The 19,310-nt window shown below is 37.2% G+C and overlaps 1 protein-coding gene across 1 annotated transcript in view; it reads right to left on the bottom strand.

The window, feature by feature from the left end:
- Positions 1 to 347: 347 nt before the first annotated feature.
- LOC117243375 overlaps positions 348 to 19,310 on the bottom strand; it is a 31,201-nt gene continuing 12,238 nt past the window's right edge. The window contains exons 2-3 of the mRNA XM_033510807.1: positions 11,540 to 11,633; positions 348 to 1,585 (exon numbers count right to left, since the gene is read on the bottom strand). Coding sequence (XP_033366698.1) covers positions 954 to 1,585; positions 11,540 to 11,633 — 726 coding nt within the window. The 3' untranslated portion in view covers positions 348 to 953. The remainder of the gene's footprint in view (positions 1,586 to 11,539; positions 11,634 to 19,310) is intronic.

Here is a 19,310-nt window from a genome sequence, read left to right on the forward strand (position 1 = left end):
AGGTTTTCTTGAAAAGTGGATAAATACAGCCCTGTTCATAAGTGAGCCTCTTGAAAGCCAAACTGATCAACTCCTGCTTTTATTTAAATTATGTAAATCGAGTAATTTAAATTTCTCAATTTTATCACACAGATACGCGATTAGTATTTGAGTTTCGAAAAATAAACGACTTATTTCCATTAGTTATTTATTATATGATGATATAATAATAATATGACTTAAATGACAGCGATTGTAACATCATTACTTTTTCGTAGTTCTCATTTTATGGAGTTGATCAATGTATTAGGACACTTTATGGTTCGATATAAAATGCGATAGCTGATTCAAATTATCAAGGAAATTACTAATTGATCATGATTTTGTACTTGAGAATTTATAAGAAATATTCGTACAAAGTACAGAAAGACTCGTAATATTTTAAGGACATGTTTAACTCGTTATTAAGAAAAAAGTTATATGTAAAACGAACTTGAGATAATTTTGCACATTAGAAAAATATCTCATATGTCTACGTAGGTTCCAAACCAGATAACAATCTTCAAGGCTAATCGCTTTACTAATCACTTGTTAACAATCTCAACGTTTAATAATCTTCCAATTAATTTTCAAATTCACTCAGTAAGTGGCCTAATACTTCCCAACCGATAATGTACATAGTTATTAATCCTCTTATAAATTCCTCCACCCCGGACCCATAACTACACCTATTACCAAAGACTTCCTTAATTCCACAAGAATCTGACCACCTCCGATCATCCATCCCCACATTCATCTTTCAACCTTCGCTTCCGAACAGGAAATACCCCCTCGTTTCCATTCTGTTCGGCTCGCGATTGCCCTCCATCACTGGAAGCGTTCCTATCGGTAAAAGCCAGACGGGCTTCCCTTTAAGAATAAACAAAAATGAAAAAAAAGAAGTACCTCATCCGATAAAAATCAGAGTGACTCCTTTACGTAGTGTATCGAGCGAAGGCGCGTTCCCTTTGGAGTTCCAGATGATCCTTCATCGCCACGACTGTAGGATGATGAGGCGGCAGTCCCTCGTCCTCCACGAGATATCTGAGGGCTTCCGTAGCACAGGCGTCCCAGCCGGCATTCCAGGACGCTGGAACCTGCTCGACGTCGCTGTTGCCTTCATCTCTTTCCTGGTCCATCCTCAAACGGCCCTCCAAATATTGATAAGGCTCGAAGATCGCGTGTTGTTTGCCAAACGAATGAGACGAATCTTGTCTCTGACACTTATCGGCCACGCTGTCTCGATAACAGCTGCTTCCTTTCGGGTCTTCGACCTCATCAAGGCAACTGTGTTCCAGGTAACTCATCCCGATCAGCTCCATTCGATCCCTATCGAAGGGATCACCTCTGGCCAGGAGCCTGTTCGAAGTCTGTTTCTGATGAGATTGCTTCAATTCCTCAGCCAAAGAAGCGGCCAACTGATGCAACAGTCTGACGTTCTCGCGCTGGTCTTCCTCCTCGTCCTCGTCGAGATCGTCCAGTTCGACACCTTCGTCCTCGGAGGACGACACCAGGTCCTCGAGATCCTCGTCCACGCCCAGTAACGTCAGCAACCTCTCCGCGGCATCTGCGCAGAGACCCAGCAATGCATTTGCGTGCGTATGTATGTATAAAGGTTCGTACGGGGGCGAGTAGTGACGAAGTATGGGATTTTGAAAGTTTAGCAATCCAGTTTGCAGTTTGTCTTTCGAGAGTGGTTCGTGAAAGTATTACACTTGCAGAAACTTTCTTAGATTTTGAAGTTTCAGGATAGTTATTAGATGACGTGTTTGTGGTTCTTCGTTGTATTGCAATGTTTACGAAACGTTTGTTCGCAAGGAAACGCAACCAGTCATTAAAAACGCGATCCTAAAGAATCACAAACACATCGTTTGCAGGAAAGGTTTACGAAGTTCTGCATGAATATGAGGTTCACAGAGGAAACATGTAATAGGTACAGCTTTGTTAATTTCCTGACTTTGGTCTTACGTTATGATTAAATGGAAAGATTTTAATTGATATGGTAATCTCGAAAGAAAACAGTCTGTTGGATTAAAAGGTGAGTCCGTTGAAAACGAAACTGATAAGTTTGGAGGATACCAAAGGTGTAATTATTATGACCAGCAATAACTTGAAAATTTTGAAGAGCATGAAATAAAAAGATAATTTGGAAATCCCAATTATCCCAATTGATTGACTGCTTCCCCGTAGAAGATAAGAAATTTGATTTATTGTGTCCTTTCCTGCAGTCGAATTAGCTGTGCCATCTATCGTGATCATATTGATAAAATTTCTAACCAATCTATAAATATATATGGGAACTACCGGTGAAGAAATTTCAATAAATCGAAATGAAACTTCAAAACGCTTTACGTAACACATATGATATACGGGTAAAAACTTTCTACGTTAAATGTTCGAATGCTTTCACGAACGACTGTACGTCGTTCCTCTGGCAAATTCGCAAATTTCCACGAATTATCGTTCATACAGAGAAGAGAATTTTTCCCCAGTTCGCAAACGCTGATTTTAAAAAAGCAAGGGAAAAAAGGGGAAGGTAAAAAAGAGAACGATCGCTTAAATGATTTATGCAAAACCAGAACAAACTTCCTGAGGGACAGTTAAACATTGGTGATGAGTAGACCGCGAACGTTTATGCAAATTAAATGTTTTCTCAACGCAGCTAAGGAAATAAAACTTAATCAGAGATTTGTTTCACTCGCTAAATGTTACAACGAGCAAGTATACTTAAGATATTTTATATGTCCTTTCACGTCATACGATTCTATTCATTTTTCGCAGTTTTAAGTTTCCCATAAATGCATAAAAATCCTTAGTTTACCGACAAATTTTTGTCAGGGATCGAGAGAGGGAGGGAGAGACAAATGAAGCAGAATACGTGAAAAGCCATAGAACTCGATTCTCGACTCGATAAAAGCGAGCCTCGCGAAAGAATCAAAGAGAATCGCCGACCGGAATTCGCCTCGAGTCTCGTGGCCCGGTTTCGCGTCTCGTTCCTGTGGGAATCCTCCACCATGAACCTCCCATGGGAACTACCTGTCGCTACACACCCCGTCATCCGTTCCTGCGAATCATCGAATTTCGCACGAGCCTCCTTTACTCTCTTCCCTTCTCTCTTATTCGTTGTAATAGTGCCCAACCATATTCTGTATATATACATATATATACACACACACACACCCCTGTACGAGTACACCCTTCTGAGAACCCTCGACGAGACGTCAGGTAGGGCCAGTTCGTTACTCACCTATTCCTGGGAACGTGGATACCGTGGACATCCGGAATATGGTGTTCGATTAAACGATATTTCGATATAGGATACCTTTTGGGAAACTGATGGGAGAGTTGGTAGATGTTTCGAGGAGAATGGGATGGTGAAAAAAATGAAATTAGGTTTCACAGTGGATATTTAATATGAGATTCTTGACTCTTAAGAAATCACGTTCAAACGAATTCTAAAACAGATGTGTTTGTACAGGTGAATAGTCGATTGTTAGGTCTAAGTTGAAAATTAAATAATTTGTGAATCTAAATCGATATTTTAAAGCACTCTTAGGGATAAGTATCGTGCGTGATTAAACGATCATGGGAATTTGTGGGAGAATCGGTGTTTGGAGGAGGACGAGGTGGTAGAAAGGAGATCAAATCTGATTGTGAGCATCGGGTAGGGAGTATCGAATGTTTGAGAAGTCACGTTTAGGAGTGTGTAACGATAGAGTATAAATAAAATTTTATTTAAATTAGATATAAATATTTACGCAGAGTTCGTAGAATTAAAAAGATAGTCTACAAAGTGTATTATATCTGAATAAGGGAGATTAAATAAGTTGGGAATTATTACTTTCCAAGGGATGAGAAGCGAGAGGATTGAACAAGAAAGTCTGTTCTTGTTATGAATTATGTAACAACGTGTTGGGGTTGGGAGGATAGTTGGAAAGCAGAATTTGCGTTCGTTTAGGGAAATGGTGTTTGTATGGATATATCGTATTTTCCTGCACGGTAAAGGATGTTGCTTTTGATAAACGAGAGGGTGGAGGGAATATCCTTGGCGAATGTTGGAAATTGCACTTGTACCATTTCCAGCAAAACATAATCAAATCTGATAAACAAAATTGATCGAATCACAGAAACCAAGGATTTTAATAATCTACATGAACTAGAATTTGCTGTCCTTTAATTTAAAAATTGAATGAAAGTTTTATTATTATTTAATAAAATACGCAATGAAAGGTAATTAATTAAATTCAAATTCGGTAAACATGCTGAAATTGAGTTATGGGGCTGTAACAACATATAAGTACAATAAGTACAAAATGTAGACAATAACTACAAAAAGTTATATCACTTTACTACTAAAAAATGTAATGATAAAAATTTAAAATTAAAATTATAATTTTATATATGTAAATAATACTTTTAATTATAATTTAGACGAACATTAATTAGGCAAGTCGAGACAACGGCCAAACGGGTCCCGATTAAAATCTCGATTCGCGTACGTAGATTAACAAGAAAATTATTTGAGAGGAACCAGTTGAGATCATGTCTCACTAACCAAACGATTTTTTCTCGATACGTAAATCGTTCCCTTTTTTTCTTTTGCTTTTTTAAAAAGCCTCGAACGTTAGTCGCTCTCTTCTTTTTTCCTTTCATACGATCGACACCAGTGCGAAGTCTGGACCAGTCAGAAACGAGTTCATTGTTTTTTTCCCACCGGACGACAAACCCCCGGGACGTGGACGCCGGACGTTCCCACAGGGATAGCCAGATTTAAATGTCTCCTTTCTATGGTCTCTGAGACGAGGAAAAGTTGTATGGATTGAGTTAGGTTAGTCAGAGATTTAAAGGGCTTGAAGGGTAAACAACGTGTCCATGTCCCACGGATATGATCTATACTGTTTAAAACAATTACAGGATCACCTCCTTGAACGGTTCTATTACCAACTGAGTCTATCAAACGTTCTATTGTTGAACAGGCGAACAAGAACTATTCTATAGATTCGGTAAATCGATACGTTTCAGGCAAATCAAATTACATCACCATTGAAACAATTCAACTTTCACGTGATATATTTTTCACTGAAATCGTTATTACACTGCGAATATTTGGAATTTATACTTTTGTTTTATCTATTGGATATTATCATAAGGATTATGTGCATTCTTTCACCTTTAAATTTCTCGTAAACGATACATAAAAATTCCTTTGACGCTTCCATACATACAGAAACAATCAAATTCAAAATTTCCCTGAGTACTATCGAACATTTAAAAAATGACTGTAATTGACTTTGAAACTGACGAGTTGTTCCCGTTTGAACTCTATCGATTCAAGTCAAGGGACATTAAAATAGAAAGATCAATTAGATTTTCATGAATAAACACTTCCCAAATCACCCCACATAATAAAAATATAAAAGTTACCTCGAGTTATAAATATAGCAAACTTGAATAATAATAGGAACGATCTCCCTTTTCGAGAATAAGGAAGGTATACCATAGATAAAAGTTTCATAAGGTCCATGTAAAATGTTCTTCCACTCATCGTTAGGAAGTCAAGAAGACGGATGATGATAGCCTGATGGGAAAGAAGAATAAGCCCGGACGTCTTCTGTCAACTTATGACACCCCTTAAAGATTCTTCGACTATTGAAGATTACGTAAAGACCGTTGGAACAAATTCTCCTAGGGTGAGAGAAAACGTTCTTCTGGAAAGATTAGCGGTTCCATTGGGAAAAGCAAGAAGTAGAGATGGGTTGAAAGTTGATTTTTCGATTGATAAAACTTCAATTTTCCTGCTCGTTCGTAAAATGAAATTAAGATCAGAGAATGAACAAGAATGTGCTCTTAAAGTCTTAAGATCGTAGCAATTAAAACGATCAACCCAGCAAATGTAAACGCAAACTCAATCGTATTGTCTCTGTTATTAAAATAAAGACAAATTCATATCGTGGCAGTACTCTGGAAAATCAATCGCGCGAATCGAATTTAACGTTATTTATCGTTTAGAGGGATTCGAATGACGAAAATGGAACGGAGGTTCGACTTTCCCGCGTTCTTTTCGGTTTCACGGACTTTTCATCTTTCAAAATCAAAAAAACTTTTATCGCAAACAAATTTCGACGCGGATTACAAATAAGCGAGAGAGAAAGAGAGAAACGAAATTTATAGATCGTAAATCGCAGCGAATTCGATCCGTACGGCTCTTTCTATTATTCAGCCACCTCTTGGAACAGAAATTGCTCGGCTGCCGGAATTTTCGTCGGAAGATTGAAACGCCTACGGTTGTAAGCGGCCGAAGTAACTCGCCGAAGCGAGCCACCATTAGCATATAAAATTCATATTTCAAAAAGGGGTCAGTAGATTCGTACGCCCGTAAGCGGAAAGTTATTTTCCCCGTGTATAGCGCACGAACAGGCATCCCACCGCTTTGTGATTAATGGTAACGACCGGCAAAACTTTAATGAATCTTATAAATGGACTTTGAAACAGTCGAAAAGAGAGAGAAAGATGATGTCGTTATCTGGTGTCCTGATGTTGTCCCGGAAACTGGGAGCCGTTTTAACTCTCGATACCGAGATGGTAACGAGACCAAGAAGCCCGATCGAGCCAGTTGAAAATTTATTTCAGACGGTTAAGGGGCAACGATTAATGGCGGAGATGTGTTAGAATCAGGTCGATCGATTCTGTGTTGCAGGCTATCGAGATCTTGATAAATTAATATACGGTGGCCTTGGTGTATAATAATCTTGATTCGGATTAGTCAAGTTGTTTAGGTTCGACTAGCTGAATGAAAAATAGAATATTAATAATTCTAGTGAAGTATATGAATTAGACGATTGATTAAACTTTCAAATAAAATCAGAATATATTTTGTTTTTACTGAACGTAAATTTTATGAAATAACGTTTTACGAAATAACGTCCTAGATTCAGATTAATCAAATTGCGATTATTTGATTAATTTCAGTAAAACAGATGAGCTTCGATAATTCTAACGAAGCGTAAGAACTTGATAATGGATCGATGTTTCTTTTCCGGTAATCTGAATTTCAATTTATCAAACTCAACTCACCTAAACGAGTCGAAAATTTTATTTTTGAGAGAAGCTCTATTAATCTTACTCTACTTATCGAAATTAGTTATAAAAAATTCATTTCTTTCTCTTTTTTATATTATCAAATGTATATGGAAATAGCAAGCCGTCCACGGGACACACGGGGAAAGATCATCGAAATTCCCAGGCAGATTGATGATAGGGGAAAAATTGTTGGCAGAAAAGGCACGACCCTTCCCCATGGCCCTTGGAATAAAAATTTTCTAGGATTTCTGCGCATCCTACGAAAGCAGGTACGGTTCGAAAAGGGATCGAGAAACATTTCTGTCTCGCGTGAGACTGCTGGAGAGCAACAAATTTCCCATATTCCTGGGGAAACTCGATTACCTTTGTTCTTTGACAAAAGAGCCGAGACGACGAACAGTGAGCTCACGAACAGCAAACCTACAGACGCATCGATAAGTTATTTACGCGACAGGGCGAAGCCCAGAGGAATGAAATTCACGAGGACGTTCGTAAATTGGCAGAGAATCGAGAATCGTATAAATAAATTTGATTTGATAGAGTTGATGTGGAAGATGATTGCTAATAATCATTTTGTGCTGAAGGAAGCGACGCAAAAATAATTTTGGACTGGTTATATCACATGGAAAGTAAAAGTTACAATCCTCTCGAGACCGAGCTTTCGAAGATTGCCAGACAAAGTTTTCTTTTTATCAATTTCTTTTATCAACGGTAGAAACATATCTGCCTTGATCAATTTAGAGATCAGTTTTAACTAAAACTAAAATTAATTCGTGGAATATAGTAATTTTTAATTAGATCATGCCTTGTTAAGGTACAATTTTTTGTATATGCAAAACAGGGCATAAAAGAAGCTTGTCGCGGTAGGTTGAAATGAGAAGCTTGAAATAATTACCGTTTGAGCCAATTAAAGACGATTGGAAGAAACCAAGGAAGAAATTTCGATCGCAATCCCTGTCGACCCTACAAATTATCGATCGAAGACGATGGACCGGAGAGACCGGTAGAAGCAATTAAAAGCAACCAGAAAGAATTAAAAAAAAACAGAAGTTTTTGGTAGCTCGTCGTGAAACCGAACGAAGTTGGAACTAGTGATGAGAATGACACTATATATATTGATACTCAACCAATTTATCAGTATTAAAACACTTGCAGAAAATTAAATAAGTTTGCAAAATCATTGGGGTCTTCTTAAAATCTTTACGACGTATATCATACTATATAGTGACCCATCAAAAATTCAGATATCTTTTGTTACAAATAACAATTTTATAAATAATCAAATTAATTTTGGTATCTCTATTAAATATTCTACTAAATTCTCCATCGTATTTTTTATTCGTTTAAAATTGTCTCAATGAAGTTTAATTCTTACGTAATACCTTTTTGTGAACTCAAATAATCCTACCATAGGGTTATTCAAGTCATTCGCTCGATTTTGATTATTTTCTCTTGCCGGACGTATGATATACGATCCTTTCTCATTCTTTCGTTATTACATCTAAGACTAACGGTGTGTCTCGAAATACGCAACGAGTGCAATGTTGAAAATCGAATTTTAAGACGTTGAAGCCTAGCACGTTCAGTTGCGAAAGGATTTCCACGATTCCTATCTTCAGGACTAACATTGGGAATAGTTCTTTTCACTTGGTTTTACTTGAAAAATTTCCAGAACATTCGTTACGTCGTTGAGAAATACTTTTTAAAAGCTGACGTCGATACATGTACCAGATCGAATACGTTTAGCGATATTCAAGCAGCTCTATTTTGCTATGTCAATCCGGTATCAGTTCCGACGATATGTAGTCGCGATCGATACGATCGTGGATCGTTTCGGGAAGATCGCGTGACCGAATGTTCCACGTTGCCTCGAGGAATCCACCAGCCACCATTCGAAAGTGAAAGACAGGCCGAGCAGGAGGACCGGGTAATTAGGAGCGATTACCGAACGCGTTTAAGTGGACAGCTCAAATCGCGGAAGGGGAACAGGCGAGGTTGCTTGATTATAAAGTGGTAAACCAAAGGTATACTTTGTCGTAAAGTCATCGCGCGAGAACCAAGGACGTAATTACACGAATCCTGGGATCCGGACAATTTCGCCTGGTCGAAATAATCGCGCGAGAAAATCTCTTCTTCGCCAAAAAGGGAATCGCCTCGTTCCTTTTTCCTTCGCCCCTTAACCGTTCGACTCGAGGACTTTGACTCTTTCTGACCGAGAACACGGAAGCTTGGCTCCACTTTTGACAATCTCGATGTTATTGCATCTTCTGCGTCCCTTCTGACCGGTCCAGGACGGATTCCTTTGAGTTTCTTTCTTTGTAAAATTGTGGAAGATTGCCATTCTCGTTCGAGCAACCTCGTTTCTAGCGAGCTTTAGAATAGTTTCATCACCTTTCTTGGGATTTGTTTTATGACTGAAATTGTTGGAGTTAATAGTAATTAACTGGTATTAAAAAACCGCGATTGACACATAGGTCGAGCTTCGTTGAATCCCCCAATGAAATGGAATTTTTATATGGAAAAGTTAAGACATTGAAATCATGTATGAAAGAGAAGATTCTCAATTTTGAGAAGATATATGTAAAATAGGATTTGTAAAAGGATAGAAATATTTGTAGACGATGAAAAATTTCCACTATTGATGAACTATACGCAATATGTCGGAAGAAGAACAAGGATTATATGTTTTTGAATTGTTGCAATTTATAGCCGCTGTTTTGAAGTAGTCGTTACAAAGATATTCAAAAATATATTTCCAAAAATCATTTATCGATCGATCCTAATGTTGCATATATTTATGTTGAAGAGATATTACTGTAATGACTTTTAAATTTTGTAAATTGAAGAAGAATTTACTTACAAGCCGAGGGGTTGGAAAGATTCCTCGATCTTTCATCCCTCGACCGACACTAACGGAAGTAATTAACCATAAACGTCACATTTTTTTCTTACATCACTTGTCCTCTTTCTAACCATTCGCGTCTCCTGGAAGGAACACATCCGATCAAGGGTCTGACACGAAACGTTTTAACGACACGCTGACAAGGCGCTACCTGGAAGTGATTTTCTCTATGACTAAGCCAGCACAAAGTGAAAGACCGTGACAAACAGTTTTCTCTTGCGGCTGTAAATAATTATTCTGTCTCGGGAATATTAGGATGAAAATATTCCCCTTTTGTGCGGGATAGCACAGTAATTGCGTTTCTACCAATTTTCCCCGCAGCTGAACGTTTATTTAGCTTAACAATTTTCGAGAGCCACCCCTTACGCCCGCGAGCACCCATCCACCCTCTTCCTCCAGCCTATCCACCGCACAGGTCTCGGCGTTATTCCGCCTCGTTACACGCGAACCTACTCTCTTAATGCCGTTTTCTCTACCCCGCTATTCTACGACAATCTAATTAACGAGCAAATAAACTGCACGAATGCACTGGTTTCACCGGGACGGAAAGGGGGTGTAAAACAAGAGGGTAGTTAGGAATAGAAATGGAAACGAGGATATTCGAAGGAGCATTTGAATTGCAAGGAACTTGTTTGCAAGCTTTATGAATGCCTCGAGGGATAATAACGTTAGCTGAAGTGAAGAGAACTCTCGAACGAAACATACACAAGCTCATACAGGTATTTGAACAATAGAAGACACCTTTTATGAATATATTATGCGCGTTGTATGAAACATTTTGAAACTTCAATCGTTGAGTGATATAAAGGAGATAAAACAATAGAATGTAGTGTAGCTTTATACAATGGTACAAGATAAGGTTCGTAAAATAGGAAGACAATAGACAGACACGATAATTTTACAAAATGAATTTATATTTGATAAAAGCAATGTATATATATGTATGATACATAGAATGTTATCGATATGGCAGAGAATTTTCAGTACGGAAGCTACCAAAATTCATGTTTTTATCATTTTAAAATTTCTTTTATCCGTCACTGTATTTAGTCGAAGGAATTTTTAAGGGTGCTTCAGGATTTCGTTTCAAGGAAACAAAGATGCAATTTGGGATTTCAGGTATGAAATGAAAAGTTTATTCACAACTTACCTAGAGTTGTGAATATTCCAAAATCAACAGTTTACTTGAAGGAAATGGGAACTATTAATGAACCAGAGCAATAGACGTCGTGATCCTCATCAACTATACAATTTGCTATACTTGGACAATTTATTATAAGTTTATTTTATGAAAGATCATTATTATCAGAGTGGCTTTTCAGTCGTTGCTAATTAATTGGATTGTTAGTGCCACGATTGTTGGAGGAAAATTCAGATTCGTGTACATTTTACTCAATTGCACCCCTAATTGCGACCCCTTGGAAAGCTTCCCTGTTTAAACGAAAACATCCTGTTCATTGAACCGCGGTCTCTTCTTTATCTATAGGGAAGAGAGAGGAGGAGAGGGAAACGTGGGGTGAAGAATGAAAGTTTAATTACCTCGAATTGTCAGGGATGAATCCGCTACGTCGGTTGCCAGATCAACGAGCTCTTCCAACTCCCCTCCGTCACCCTCGTAGTCCATCATCGTCTCCTGAAATCAAAAGTTTCTTTTTACGGTTCGTCGATTCCATTCTATTTATCATCTAAATTTTCAATACTAGACCTAAAAATCCTTTCAGGATTGACTTTAACGTTCAATGATATACTTTAACGAATACAATTTAACAAATGAAACCACCAAGCAAGTATTAGAACGAGTACTATACTTTGAGTGCTTTATATGTAGACTTTTATAGAGACCACAAAATGTACTTGTACGGTATTGTATTTCTAATTACATCCATATACTAATTAAGTCCAAACACATTAAGTTTCATGCGACTTGATAGTACACTTTCATGTGATAACAAAAATTTAATGTATTTCAATATTTCTGGAATCACTGTATATACTACGTGCATTCTGTGCATTTTTACAATTTTAAATTTCGTATAAATCCATGAACATTCTAATCTACCAATGTTCACGTACGTTATCTAAAAGAAACGAAGGAAAAATAAATAGATAACTAGGAAAAAGTAATTCCTCTTTGAGTCCTTAATAAAAATTCGCTTCTGAATAGCTTAAAATAATCAACTATAACATTCCACTTCGTAAAATAAATATTTCACGTTCAAAACGCGATAATATAGGAAGAATTTAACGTTATACGCAAAAGTGTTAAACTCGGACGAGACTGCTGTTTAATACGGGCATAAAATAAATGATGCGACGAACCGTCCCCGAGGGAATGCAACAGAGACGTGATACGCACGAAAATTGACCACGTTTGTACCAAACCAAGAAAAAAAGGACATCCTGGTTATGAAAGGGAAGAAGACAGTTGCAAAAAACAAGTAATATCCGTCAGGGGGTTTAACGAGATTGCGCGCGGTTGTCGGCGCTTCCTGTCTTCCAGAACGTTGATAATTTTTAAAAATTGAAACGTGCAAAAGCGCAGAGAAACCGGTCGACCAGTGTGGCGGTCTCGTTAATGTAGTACTTCGTAATCGACGACCGTACGTTGTCACTATCGCCGCGGAAATAACGCTTATTTAGAAGAAAATTCCACGATGCCGATTGACTCGGCGGTAAACGCTTAATTATCCACTCCATTTACCATAAAATCCCTCGCTTTGCATCAAGAGCCGCCAATACGTGGCAGCATCCCTTCGTTAGGCGGCACAAGTTAAACGTAGCGTCGTGAAATCTTTTAAGCTGACCAAAAACGCAAAAAGAGAGGGTACGAAGAGAGAGAAAGCCGAATAAAACCAAATAGACCGCCTGCAAGAACAAGACTAACCGAGCGACGACATTCTGAGGGAAATTGTCGTGTTACTTTTATAAAGGTACGAGCACATCTGTGGATGGATTAAACGGAACGGATCTAGTCACGACATTTGAAACGCTTTCAACAGCTTCCAGTATGTTCACAATCGTATGTACCATAAACGTTTGAACACACGATGCACATTTGCCACGACTTCTCAGAGCTAGATCCTAGGTGAGAAGTTAGATTAGAAAAACGATCGATGGATCAGAATTTTCGGATTGGTGCAAAATAATGATCGAAATAAAAGTTTGCAAGAGTTATACAAAAATAATGAAGACAATTATGCGTTGACCCCATAATATCCTATTAGGGCCTCTAATATATATGTCGATCTCTTTGGGTATTCGTCTGAATAACATTGATGGATACAAGTAACTATGAATATAGGTAGAAAATAGACAGATAAATAGGTATATATAGATTATACTGGACTCAACCTATTTGTTGCATAAATAGAAGACAAAATTTAATTTAATTACACAAAATTGATGGACCTATTATACCATTGAATATGTAAATTCTTTATAATATAGAATTTCAAACGAGGCAGTAGTTCTTAAAAATATCAATAATTTTTTAACATTTGTTCAGTTCTATATAATTTTTTTATTTTATATACAGGTAATAAAAATAGCTATTAGTGTGTACGTTCGAAACGTGTTGACCCAGTCCAATATATTTTCTGGAAGGTACTTTGCTGTGGTGATTAAAGGTAGTCATATTGTGCTAGCAAAATTGGCGAGGGTTATCGGTAGAAAGGAAAAATCACTTGGTGCCAACGATGCAACATAGTAACCCACTACCGTTGACTATTTTCTCCTTTATTGTCCGGTTTCTGTGGGTCACTGGGTATGAACGCGTTTTCCCAGATACGCGCACCCTCGTTGTGCTCGCAATAAATTTCCCGAATTTAGGGTCCAAGGTCAGCCATAAACTGGTCACTGGGTAACTGAAAAATAGGTTCCTGAAAATTCCTAAGGACAAAAACGAAAAGAAATAAAACTTGAACCGTTCGACCATAGTCCTATTTAGAAATTGTCGAATATTCATTTTCAAGCAATTCCAAGCTTTTCAATATTTTTTTTCTTTTTTTTTTTTTTTTTTGGTGGACATTCGAATCACAGTCTCTGATCACTGAATTAAATCAACGAGGAAAGTTTTCAATTTTCTGCTAGGTTGTCTGCATATAAAACGATCGATGTTTAATTATTTCAACTTCACTGAATCTTAAACACAATGAAAGGAAATTCATATATGTAGGTATTGAATCAATATCACATATGAAAGAGAAAATTCTCAGCTGTAAAATAATGTCTAATGATATACGTGCAACGATTAAAAAACATTTATTGAAAAAAGGAAAGAAAGATTGGAAAATTCAGATTATAGAATCGAACATTTTATTATATGCAAAATTATGTAGACATTAATGGACCAACTCTAATGCTCGACGAACTGAATAATTTGCTGTCTAAGGTATGCAGTAAAACATACGGTATCGTAATGTTGGAATGTTTCATATTTCTCGTTATTGCAGAAAACGAATTACGATAATTTAAGACACTCACGGAAATGGTCGATATACGTCGTTAAATCGTTAAGATCGAAGAAGTATAAACATGACTGTGATTACGTAATACATGCACGAACTGACTACCGATGTAATAAGGAGAAATCAGCATTAATCATTACAGTACATAAGTACAACTGATTTTATCACGTTGTTTGGATTACATTTGGAAGAAACGAATTCTTCCATTTTTGTATAATTAATGTAATTTATTTGAACGAATTAATACATTCGGGAAAAGATGTGACTGAGTTCAATTTTAATTAACGTTCGTTCAATTTCGACCAAATTAATTTCAACGAGCAAGGCATTCGTATGTAAAGTAATATTACAACAGCAAAGTATTAAAGTTTTCGTAAATTGATAATAAAAATTCTTAACCTTTGCGGTTATAAGGCGGATTTTACTCGACAAGACGCACTTAAATTTATGAAATAACGAAAAGGGTTAAAGCTTAGAAGCGTATCTTCAACATTGAAGAAGACGCGAAGAATTTGCAAGATAATTATCCAAGAAGCAGATAAAGGGGTGGTTCCACGCGAAGCATCGTGAAGGGGATCGTTTACGAGGTTCAAAGGCAGCGCAAAAAATTTGATGATGCTCGTCATCGTCTTTTACCAACGAGGTAAAAGATCGTGCACGAAGACCGTGGAATCTCGAGGTGCATGCATTTTAATCGATCCGAGCACGTGATTTTAGGACGTCAAATTACCTGCACCGTATATAAATCTCCATATGCAAATGTGTCGGTTTTTAATCACACAGATGAACCCTATCGGACTACAAGCGATACAAAGTATTTCTCGAACACGAAAATGGAACGAAAGAAAATGATTCTTCGCGTACGAAAGAAAAGAGGTAAAGGGGGAAAAAAGGAGAAACCCATCAAGAAATACAAAAGGAATACAAAGATACTTTTCGAGAAAGAGGACAAATCATTCTTCACGTAGAAAAATGAAAAGAAGAGAGGAAAAAGAAAGCATCCCTTCGAATTACCAGGGATACGCAAATGTTTTTGGAAAACGAGAATGAAAATAATTCTTCGCATAGAAGAAGAGGAAATAAAAAGAGGAAAAGAAGGATCCGATCAAACTGCGAGGAGCGCAAGGCTCTTTCTCGAAAACGACAATAAAAATAAGCGATTCGTCGCGTAGAGAAAAGAGATAAAAAGGGGTAAAATCTGATTTGCGTGAAAAGCGTATGCAGCACGTTGCCCGACCAGGAAACGCGATTTCGTCTCCTATAAAGTAGCTTCGAATATGTAAATCCTGGCGATGCGGGAACAACTTCCACGGTCCGTTCAGGCTGCAATTAAAGAGGATTGCTCAATTTATGCGCGATTAAACGCGGACGAGAATCGGATCGATCGTACGCTCTGATACACGTACACACACATACACACCTACTAAAGCCTCTGGTTCATTGTAATTTCAAAAAAGAGAAGTCCCTTTGAGAATGCTCGGGGCCGAAGGGAAATAAGATAAAAAAAAATGTGGAAAAAGGACGACGGAAGAATATTTTCATCCACCAGCTTCGAACGAAGGGGAGATTATTCGCGGAACGAGGGTAATAAACGCCGATCAAGCAGACCGTGGATGAAATAGAAAATAGACGAGTAACGCCTGTGGAGGCGTTTATAAAGCAAAACTAGCAAACTTTTGTTTGCGATGGAAACTCGAAGAAATTTATTTTCTTCGCTCTCACCACGTTTCGTCTCCCTTTATTACACGAAGGTAACAGAACAGTTCTTTGCAATCTCGCAAAGCTCCTTCGCTTTAGTCGCGGCTCTTTGTTAAGAACACAGTTTCTTCGTTTAATTTCAACTGAGTTTAGAGGCAGCTTTGCGGCAAGACCGTGTTAGCAGCTCGGAAGATTAATAGCACATCCGCAATATTGATTCGCAGAGTAAATAAAGCTCCTCTGCAAACTCTGACCCGGTTTTCACTTCAGAGTCGTAGTTAATTGTGGCCTTGACACGGGCAGAGATACAGCTACATCAGAAATGCGATTTTAAGGAACAAAGAATACTATTGGAGAGGATACGCTCCAGATTCTTCAACTTATTACCACGAATCGACCAAACTATTCCGATTCTTGCGAACGATAATATAACCAGTGGCTCGTGATCTATTTTTAGAAAGGCAGGCAATTTGCATTACTCTGAACTATATTCCATCTCGAGACAAAATGTAGAACGAACCACTTAACTCGATAGAATCTGGAAATCTTGGAAAGTATCTGATTCGATAAAAACACGAATCACGTGAAAGTTAGGTTTAAATAGCATGCTGCCCGTTACGTAATTTACTAAATATAGTATTTGCGAACGAATCTCGTAGGAAACTTTCGCCCGATTATTGCTGCGATTATTACTACGATCGCGCGCGAGAATAAATTGAAATCATGCACCGCGAAATATGTAAGATCGTCGATAAGCACGCGAAAGAAGGCACGTCGCGGTGGTCGAATGTTTTCAAGAGCAACGTTGAAAACTCTCTGCCATATTTCATGCGATAAACCGGCACGTTTTCGCGATGAAACAACGAGACAACAAAAGGGTGAAGAGTAACAAACCGGGGCTCGTTAAATAAAAATCTGAAACGAGGTAGAAAACGAACGCACGGAAAGATAGATTAGCATAGTGAAAAAAGGCTAATAAGCTAACAAGCCGTTGTAGTCGTTCGCTTTTTGCGATACTCCATTAGTCACGAGCGTCGATTGATCTTTTCTACATGAGCAAACAGCAATCTCGCGTGTACCTGTAATTTTTCTCAATTCCTTAATTGTAGACTCAGTTAATTCCTTAATTAAAGATTCCATTTGAATAACGTCGATAAGTCATAGTCTTCATTTTTTTATGAAGAAGCAGTTTTAATCTTCGACGTGTTAATATCGTGTTATTAAAATTGTCCTCTTACAAAAATATCGTTTAAGACTCATCGTTAAAACTTCGTCAGATTTGCATCTAACAGGTTCTTTTAAGCAGATTCTTTTTCTACGTATGTTATATTGAAATATCCCTTTTTTTTGGTTATAAAGCGAAAAGAAGCAACAAAACTATGCTTGTTACGTTTCTTCGCATGATTTCCAATTTTTTATCAATATCAAGATTGTCAACAATTCAAAATTATCTTTTATGTATTGTAGTCATATTGAACGTTTAAAAAGTTAATCACTGGACTAATATTAAATTATCTTTTACGAAACATTGTGAATTTATCGTCTAATTTTGAAAGATTTTACATCTTCGAACTTATCCTATCATTTCCCTATTTCGTACTGAAATACATCTCTTTAGTCATCTAGTGATATTAAAATTAAAAATCGACAAAAATATATATCGTAAACGTAAATGTCTTTATCGTAAATTTTTCCCTATTATCTTCGATAGTAATTTCGTTGGTGTTGTAAAAGCAGATATCCAGGACCACTTTCATGGAACACGTCAAAACATTCAATCTCCGTTTCCACTCTGCTCGTTACGCAGCATGGTTAATTTATCCGTGAAACGTTAATCACAAATTAGCCTCGTTATGGCCAACAACCCCTCGACAGACTTATCAATTTTAAACGCGCATAAATGCCCGATAAACGCGACTAATTTGTCCATAAAATGCTGGCGCAAATTACTTCCGGCCACCTCTCCGCCCGTCATCGATCTAAATTACAAATACAAAAGGAATTTTAATAACGCTCCGGTCGTTCACTCGACGAGCATTAATATAAATTAAACAAATTAACTCGCGTTAATACAACGTGAAATTGGATTGATACTTTCTCCATTGACGTGAATAAATTGAAAAATTGCTGATAAATATCGCTGGAAAGTTCCAGGTTAGCCAGTTAATAAATTAGCGAGTCGGTAGCCCTTAACTCTTTATCTTTATTACATTAACGTAACACAATGATTTTATAACTGCAGCGAACTCTTGTTTGCCTTCTTTTACTCTCCTATTTCGATTCTACGTTCTGTTAGAAACTCAAATTATTGAGAAACTCAAATTATATATTTGGACGCTGAATTTTATGGAATTTCCTATACATAATAATCTTTACGATAAAGTACAAAGTCTGTTAATTTTCAGCTTTGCGTTTGATATTTCGTAAAGATCGATGAGATCTATATTTAACGCAAGGAAATATCTCGAGTATTCTTTTAAAATTCTCTATGATTCGTTATAGGAATTAAGTTTCCACTATTGTCAGATCACTGTAGTGCTAATGATTTAATCGATTAGTCGTAAAAAAGCAACAGTTAATTAGGTTCTTTTTATTCAAAATATTCTCTCCTCATTAAAAGTCGATAATAAATATCAAGTTCTAGAAAATAACTATTCGCACATAGGTCTGTAAGTTTAAACTGTGTGATAAAAAACCAGATAGTCTTCGTGTAATAGACATGTAGTCTAGAATACAATAAATTATTATTATGTTATATTATTATATGTTAAAATGGTGAAAATAAGAAAATATATATTATACATATATATTAATTATAATAATTCTATTTATCTGTTTCGCAATTTTCGAATGGCGATTTAAGGCTTCGATCGTTGAAGGGTTAGCGAGCGCGCGGGTGTGTGATTTTGATTTTTTATTCACGCGTTTCCGTATCGTTTAATTCTTGTAACTACAATGCTGCCAGGTCGGTGCACTGTCTGCTATCGAAAACCGATATTTTTGCTGGCAAGGTAGCGGAACGATAAGCCGGAAGAGGGGGTGGAAAAATATTGACATGATACAATAAACGATCCTATCGGCGACCACTGTATTTCCTCTTGTTGAATTATCGAATTTTATTCCCTCTGTGTGCTCGTGCTTATATT

This window comes from Bombus vosnesenskii, unplaced genomic scaffold (genome assembly GCF_011952255.1).
Source record: "Bombus vosnesenskii isolate JDL3184/JDL3185 unplaced genomic scaffold, Bvos_JDL3184-5_v1.1 scf7180000013265, whole genome shotgun sequence".
Classification (NCBI taxonomy): domain Eukaryota; kingdom Metazoa; phylum Arthropoda; class Insecta; order Hymenoptera; family Apidae; genus Bombus; species Bombus vosnesenskii.